The 8888-nt window shown below is 37.9% G+C and overlaps 1 protein-coding gene across 2 annotated transcripts; it reads left to right on the forward strand.

Moving 5' to 3' along the window:
• The first annotated feature begins 1928 nt into the window (after positions 1-1928).
• Positions 1929-7927, forward strand: LOC124266690. Of its 2 annotated transcripts, none has more exons than XM_046701485.1 (5): positions 1929-2311; positions 4603-4815; positions 5363-5529; positions 6761-6847; positions 7580-7927. In XM_046701485.1, exons 1-5 carry the CDS (start codon positions 2305-2307, stop codon positions 7778-7780), a joined length of 675 nt encoding a protein of 224 aa, XP_046557441.1. In that variant the 5' UTR covers positions 1929-2304; the 3' UTR covers positions 7781-7927. The 2 variants fall into 2 exon arrangements, with proteins under 2 accessions (XP_046557441.1, XP_046557443.1); XM_046701487.1 differs by having other exon boundaries at positions 4741-4815.
• The last annotated feature ends 961 nt before the right edge of the window (positions 7928-8888 follow it).

The following is an 8888-nucleotide window of genomic DNA, read 5'->3' on the forward strand; positions in this document are numbered from 1 at the left end:
GAACACTCTACAGATTTACTATTGCCACTCTTAGAACTGATATTTAATATCATCTTGGAAAAGGATACTTCCCAAAATCCTGGTCCACTGGCATAATAGTTCCTATACATAAGAACGGAGACGTAAACAATCCTGAAAATTATAGGGGCATAACGTTATTCAGCATATTTAGCAAAATATTTATATCTACCATAAATAAGAGGTTAGTTAAATGGGCAGATACTCTAGACAAGATAACAGAATCACAAGCTGGCTTTAGGAAGGGATACACTACTATTGATAACATATTTGTTTTACATTCTATCATTCAGAAATATCTTAATCAAAAGGGACAAAAATTCTATGTCTTATTTGTAGATTTTTCCAAGGCGTTCGATTCAATTAACAGGAACAAACTATGGAATCTCTTAGACAAGCATGGTGTCAGTCGCAAAATGGGAAAATTACTGCGGAGCATATATGCAATTTGTGTAAGGAGTAATAATGAATTATCAGATACATTTCCGAGCCAATTAGGAGTCAGACAAGGCTGTATATTAAGCCCTTTTCTATTTACATTTTTCATAAATGAACTAGCAACCCAAATCCAAGAAAACTGTTCAAACGGTATCCAATTACATCCAGATATAATGCAAATATTCCTGTTACTATTTGCCGATGACATCATATTGTTTTCAAGCACAATTAAAGGCCTACAAAGAGAAATTATTGAACTAGAGAATTACTGTGGTAAATGGAAACTAACTGTAAACCAGGCTAAAACAAAGATAGTTGTTTTTAAAAATGGAGGTAAGCTAGCCAATAATGAAAAATGGTTCTTAAAGGGAAATAGACTGGAAACAACCACTTCGTATAAATACTTAGGCGTGCATTTTACCAATCATCTTTCATGGGCAGTACACTCATCACAGGCAGCTATACAAGCAAAGAAAATATTAATAGGTATAATAAAATATATACATATTTTAGGCGACTTGTCTTACAAGTCTTTTTTCAAAATATTTGACGCCAAAATATACCCAATTTTGTTATATGGTGCAGAAGTATGGGGTTTTAAAACTTTTGATGTCATAGAAAAAGTCAATTTGTATGCATGCAAGAAATTTCTGGGCGTAAAAACAGCCACGTCAACTTGTATGGTCTACGGAGAATGTGGAAGATATCCATTGTACATAGAATCAAATGTAAAGATTATTAGATATTGGTTGAAATTATTAACAATGCCCTCACACAGATTGCCAAGAAAATGTTATGAAATGATGATACTATATGATAGCCATGGGAAACGTTATTGGGTAACAGACATAAAACAGTTATTATCATCTATCGGCTTCGGCAATGCCTGGCATGAACAATTTGTAGAATCTCATTCTCACTTTGTCTGTACAGTTAAACAAAGACATAAAGATATATTCCTTCAAAATTGGTTAACTAGTCTCTCATTATCTAATAAATGTTTATACTACAAAATGATAAAAGATTCCATATATGCAGAACATTATCGTTCAGTCTTGACCATAAGGAAATATAAATCTTCATTGGCGAGATTCCGCTGCTCCGCGCATGATTTATATGTTGAAACTGGGAGATACCAAGGTATTGAGAAAGAAAGTAGAATCTGCCAAATGTGCAACTTACACGAGGTGGAAGATGAGTTTCACTTTTTATGTGTTTGCCCAGCATACTTAGTGTTAAGAAATATATATATAAAGAAATATTATTATGTACATCCTGAAATGCATAAGTTTATATCATTGATGAATAATTCCAGTAAAACACATATAGAAAGATTGTCCATATATATCCATAAAGCTTTTATTATCCGAAAGAATGCTCTACTACCCGCACATGATTAAACAATGTACTACAGGCCTGTGGCCTTTCAGTATGAAATAAAATAAAGATGGAGATTCCATCACTTGGATGATGGTATGTAGTGATGATGGTATGTAGTGATGATGGTATGTAATGATGATTGCATGTACTGATGATAGTATGTAGTGATGTACACGTTTGTTTTAAATCTGTGTATAGTTTAATTGAAGGTCAATATTTGCTATAATTGTATAGATTTTGGCTAACTATTTCCTAGACCTACACCTTGAAGACAATGTTGGAATGTTCTATTAATAAATGTAAAATAATGTATCAGCAATTCATTTAAAGCTATGTTACGAATAAGAAGTAGAATATATGTGTTAGCATTATTTGGAAATATTCTATTCTGACATTGTGACAATATTAAGGTTTTAGATAGAAAGAGGTTATTTGCTGGAACGTGACTGCCATATACAACGGAATACGATGGAAGGTTTGATTTCACCATTCGCTTCTGAGATAATGGAAGGACCTAACTTTACATTTGTTTAATCCCAATCATTGCTTCGAGCACAGTTTTAGACAAAATGCAGGCTAACGCAGAGATTATAATCTGTAGGAAGGATGTTTCGGATAAAGGGTTAGTTCACATCATCAGGTGACTCATATGATGTCCTGTGTCAGATTGCTGTGTTCATATTGAATCATTACATAGGCCTCATGTTTGTCGCACATATTCCTGGCTGGATGTACACAGGGATGACAGGAAGACACCTAGAAGAACATCTGGTTGTAATTCTCATGTTAAAGCATCCACCATTACGTCAAAGGGCTGTACGTCGTGTCAGAAATGACTGTATTAAGACATGTCACAGAGTAACAGTATTAGTATGAGAATGAGACCTGACAATCTCACTGAGCTACCCACTTTCTGGGTCGGGACTGTTCAAAGAGCTTTTAAACTCTTCTGGTCCACGTATATGAGTTTCTGTTTCGGGGTTTATTGTGAGGAACTTTCATTGCCAACACAACACTAGAATACTTGTATTTATGTTGCAAACTGTGGCAATAAATATGAGAACGATGTAGCGTTTATTTATACGCACAACGAAATGTGCATTCGTGTTTGAGATTACTACATAACGGGGTTACGGTAGCAGTAACAGTGACGATTTAGAACAAAAGAATCACTTCAGAGTGAATGAGTGAGTTAAAAGTTAAAGTCACATAAGCAATATCTCAGCCATATCGTGACGAGAACAATTTAATTTATATCAACATAAGAATCAATAAATTTAGAACATAAAAACCTGTCGTCGAAGGACAGTAAAACTATTAGAATATCACATCTCTTAATTTAAAACGAGCACGCTATCATAAATATATATCACTACTGACAACAATACAATATAAAACTGGGCTATAGATCACCAACAACTGTAGTCTGATCACCATACTAGGGACCATAGGGACCTACAGTACCTTTGCTACCTGCATGGACCCATGCTGCTGGCGATTGCAAGAAATGTGTACACTTGATGAATATTGATGTTCAGACGACTCATACACCCTGGACTTATCAAAATAATAACAGCGCTTGTTGCAATGGGGATTACACTTTCTCAGTAAAGTACACATCTTGGTATTTTTTTATTTTATTTTATTTTATTTTATTTATTTTTTTTTTTTGGGGGTGAGTCCCATCCCAGAGTCAGCCACTAAAGGGGCTCATCCAGTGTGGATTAAAAAGATCAGTACCAATTATATCTCATTGATGGAATATATTCGACCACTTTAACACACACTATTTAGGGTTCAGGTAAAACAATTCATTCCAAATATAACCACTGAAGATACCCCTGACATGATAACTTGGGCCTCGGTGTATATATACAGACCATCCTTTACACATTAATAGTACCAATGCTCCATACCATTGCTATCTATCGACTGACACTTAACACTTTTTCACAAATCACCTTTTTCAGAAATAAGTAAGGGTTTTAAATTCCATCGAACTAGAGACATTTCTGGAATGAATTCTGAGAAAAAGTACTGTAACTTAATGGCAATGAACACGAGTCACCCAGACAACCCGTTTCGCACTTTGTAGTTTCCTTCCTACGAAGGATGACGTTTATCCGTGCTAGGACAATTTGGTGCCTGTTGGTGTTTGGGACAGTTTTCGTTCGTAGTACTGTTTATAAAACGTCCTATAGATGCAAGAAACAGGACGGAGAAAGCAGAGAGCAAACATAACCATTGTTCTCTGTTCTTGAACGGAACCTGGTTTCATGTGCCGTGACTTGTTATACAGAAACCTACTGTCTGTATTTTGTGTACACCAGGCACAACAGACTATGCCGTGGTTTCGGGGAAGATGGTAGGTACCCATTGGTTGTTCTTAGCTTATAGTATGTGGAGGTGTTTGTGATATTTGTGCGTGTATGTGAGTGCGAGAAGGGTACGTGTGTTTTTATAATAGTTCTAACGATCGTATTTAACTGTGAATATTGACGAGATATCATTGGGTATAATAATGGTGGAATCCATTATAGAGGAAAAGTAGAACTTTTAGTATTCCACATAAACATTAGTAGATATACAAACTAACAAGGTCTCCTGTCCATGGTTGCCTACAGTTTTCTTCTGACATCGATAACATTTATTAAGCGACGGGAGATGACAGATTGGCGGGGCTGCTGACATATTCTTATCTGTTATCCAGAGTGCACATATTATGTCTGATCTATCGTCTCCATTGTACCGTGCTTTCTCTTGAAGTGTGTGACGATGGAGGCACTGACGGGACAGCGGGAGATGACAGATTGGCGGGGCTGCTGACATATTCTTATCTGTTATCCAGTGTGCATGTATTATGTCTGATCTATCGTCTCCATTGTACCCTGCTTTCTCTTGAAGTGTGTGACGATGGAGGCACTGACGGGACAGCGGGAGACGTGACGTATCAACAGAAGTGCATGGCGAGATGTCCACGTGTGTATCTTCTTTTAATAGTAGAAGATAGTACTTTCGTATATAACTTAACAGATGAGAAGTTACATTTATGATATCACAGATTTTTAATGGTAAAAGCGCACAAACACATGTAGTATAATACGCTTCCAGGTTACGCGATTCCTTGTTTGTGTTTGAGCATTGCTGTCACACAGAGCACAGACATATCAGCCCATCACAAGGTACAGTTTTAAGAAAGCTGTAGTATTTCTGAGTTATGATGTGAACAGTAATACTATTCCAAAACCTACTGATTTTTCTCCAGTTGTATATGCAGCTGTCACAATATCACTTGACGATGCAGTTTATACACTGATACATGTTCAATAGATTGGGCCGCAAATAGCAGTTCTACATTTTCTCGAAACCACAGTGAAAAGTTGCTGTTTTTTCTCTCTCTGTTTTTGTTGGGTTTTTTTCTTTGTTTTTTTTTCTTTATAACGGTGCTACGAGCTACACCGAAACGTCGCTCTTGATATATTAAGAAGAAGCTGTATATCCATAGAACTCTCCTCGTTGTTTACAGCGAAAAAAGCGTATTACACGCTAACCGTCTGGACCGGGAAGGAACGATATTCAGGTTCCAAAGCTGACGTGGTATTAACTATAGGCGGGTCGTGTGGAAACGTTCAGATTGAAATGAAGAATGGCAGAGATATCAGACTTACGAGAGGACGCCGAAGTACATTCAAGGTAACATATTTTGTTTGGTGTCAATCTAGAAGTCACAGGAATTTGAGGGCATAGGGAGGGGTGGTCGGTTGTGCATGACAGACAGCCAAACTCGTCTTTTGGCGCCGCAGAAACACAACATGTGCATAGCTGAATATATTGGAGCAAGTCTGGCGGGGTTTCATCAGTTGTGTGTGGGGACCTCTCATATGACTGTAAAATTGTGAATATATGACAAAATGTGAACAGACAATTACTGCACAAAACTGACATTCTAGATTTAGTAGATGTTCACATTGCGATGACTATTTTTAGAACACAAGGCATGTTCCATGAGAGGCCAAATGGTGCACCTATCAATTTGACGTCAACTCTACCTTGACCCTTAATGGGTTTTTTATGATTATTACACTGGCAGTTTAAATAGTCCTTGATTGTCACCCTGAACATTCGTTAGAATTTATCTTCAGCAACATGTTTGTCGTTAAATGCGACTAAAGCGATTGGGTGATCAGCCTTGCTGCCTTGGTTGACACATGTGATCGTATCCCAATTGCATAGATCGATGCTCATGCTGTCGTTCAGTAGATTGTCTGGTCCCGACTCGAGTCGTTACTGAGTGCCGCCATATAGCTGGGATATTGCTGAGCTGGGCAAAAACTAAACTCAAACTCCAAACCAACTAACCAACTTTGACTGTCAATATATTAACATAGTAACCTAAATTGAGTTTCAGACAGGTTCTTGTACATGTCGATGCTATGAAAAGGAGACCTTTATCCATATGTATAGATTTAAGATCTAATGTATTTGAGCAATCTGCGTTTGCAAATTATTCGTATTTTAAAGCATAGGCCCCCCACTGCGGGTCAGAAAATCGATAAACTAGGCCCCGGCTTAGTATTCACACACCCTACTATTTAACATGTAACGGTGACATGATCGAAAACCGGACAATTACGCACACATCAACCGATATATCGTATTTTCTATGTCTCACAAGTATCAAAAGCTTTTGTCCATATCTCTGATGTGTGTAGGGGGCATATACATGCGCTTTCCGTAGGGATGCATTTGATAGATTTTACTAAATAGCCACAGACCGAAAATATACAAAACTAGGTTGTCAGCGCGGGACACGGGACATTGCGTTAATCAGATTCTCATATTATGTGAAGGGGATTGGGGACTTTATTTGGCCTCCCTTCTGACAGAGAGTATGCACCTTATTTGGAGTAATTATTTCTTTCAGTTTGTTGCCGATTCTGTCTGCAGTGTGGAATTCATTGGTCTTGCGTTTTCTGCCTCTTGCCACTTGGATGGGTGGCTAGTTTCGTATGTGAGTTGAAACAGTTTATGATTGAATTCCGTCTGAAAATTGCATTGGCTCCAATACATGTGACCCTTTTGATTAAAATGACAGTTATGGTATATTATTACTGTGTGACTGTATTGCACACTGGATGACGCTTATTAGAGAGGAACTATGCATGTGGCACAGACAGATATGGCACAGACAGATATGGCACTTCTTGTGTAGACACAGGACATTAGGGTCACCATTTGTCCCGAGGATTTAAAAGTAGTTCTTCAATTATGTGTGGTTAAGATTAAGACGGAACAACTGCTGCAGCCCGTATGATTATAGACGAGAAGTATTCGTTCAGCAATTAGCTCATTAAGATCAGAATTCGTGTAATGATTAGCCCATGAAGAATTAGAATTGGTCTTTAACAACCCATGCTTGTCATAAAAGACGCCAAATGGCACTGGGTGGTCCGGCTCGCTGACTTGGTTAACACCTGTGATTGTATCTTAATTGCGAAGATCAATGCTCATGTGGGTGATTGTCTGGTTCATACTCGATTATTTACAGATCGCTGCCGTATAGGTGGAATATTGCTGAGTACGGCGTTAAACAATAAATACAAGATACCGTCAGCAATTACAGTGAAGGAAATATTGATATTCATCACTGTCGCCTTGGATGTAGTTTTGAATGTACACCTTTTGTCCTCGTTTTCTTCTGTATATCACTAGTCGTAATGTCAGTGTGTTTGTGGAGTTTCAGGTTGTGGTGGAATATGAAGAGATGACCACAGGCGACAGTGACAGATTAAAGCTTGAGCCAAACTACTGGCTCACTGTGAATGTAGAACATGAACAGACAACGGGAATATTATGTTCCTTCGTGACTCCTATTGGGTTCATGTTCACTCCATATTCAGATGGAGGGACTTATTGCACGTCTTCTCAAACATGTGAACATTGAAATCAGAAATAATCTCCCTCCTATCAATAAACTTTAATGTTTTTCTTCATAATGATTCTACGTAACTGCGTTTGTGTTGATACTTACATTCGCCTTGTAACATGTGTCACTAATTGATGATAATTAGAATTAAAACAATCGCCACCAGTGGTTGTCACTAGCTAGTTTGTACCTCGTGCTTTCCTCTGATGGCATATTGATCAGTGCCACAGTCATTGGCTTCAAGACTGTGTCCTCAAGAATCTCTGACTATAGCTCGATTTCCACAGCTTTGGTCTACATTAAACAATGACTGTCTCCTCAAGAATCTCTGACAATAGCTCGATTTCCACAGCTTTGGTCTACATTAAACAATGACTGTCTCCTCAAGAATCATCTATTTTCTCAGCTTTGGTCTACATTAAACAATGACTGTCTCCTCAAGAATCTCTGACTATAGCTCGATTTCCACAGCTTTGGTCTACATTAAACAATGACTGTCTCCTCAAGAATCTCTGACAATAGCTCGATTTCCACAGCTTTGGTCTACATTAAACAATGACTGTCTCCTCAAGAATCTCTGACTATAGCTCGATTTCCACAGCTTTGGTCTACATTAAACAATGACTGTCTCCTCAAGAATCTCTGACTATAGCTCGATTTCCACAGCTTTGGTCTACATTAAACAATGACTGTCTCCTCAAGAATCTCTGACAATAGCTCGATTTCCACAGCTTTGGTCTACATTAAACAATGACTGTCTCCTCAAGAATCTCTGACTATAGCTCGATTTCCACAGCTTTGGTCTACATTAAACAATGACTGTCTCCTCAAGAATCTCTGACAATAGCTCGATTTCCACAGCTTTGGTCTACATTAAACAATGACTGTCTCCTCAAGAATCTCTGACTATAGCTCGATTTCCACAGCTTTGGTCTACATTAAACAATGGCATATTGAGACCAATTCATCATCTTCTAGGATACATTGCCTGGACAGACACATGTAGGCAGAAATAATCTTCACGAATTTAAACCTACCTGACTCTAAGTCAAGACGTGACGAGGTAGTTTTACAATGATGTTGTATTGGCCACAGTCGGTTTACTCATGACTACTGCTCACAGTAT

Source organism: Haliotis rubra, unplaced genomic scaffold, assembly GCF_003918875.1.
Source record: "Haliotis rubra isolate DU_JTF1 unplaced genomic scaffold, ASM391887v1 Scf1270, whole genome shotgun sequence".
NCBI classification, from domain to species: Eukaryota; Metazoa; Mollusca; class Gastropoda; order Lepetellida; family Haliotidae; genus Haliotis; species Haliotis rubra.

Excerpts from the sequence above, each read along its gene's own strand:
- LOC124266690 (XM_046701485.1), top strand. Across the intron at positions 4,816-5,362 it reads GTGCATGGCGAGATGTCCAC|CGAAAAAAGCGTATTACACG; the intron begins GTGTGTATCTTC and ends CGTTGTTTACAG. Across the intron at positions 5,530-6,760 it reads GACGCCGAAGTACATTCAAG|TTTGTTGCCGATTCTGTCTG; the intron begins GTAACATATTTT and ends TATTTCTTTCAG.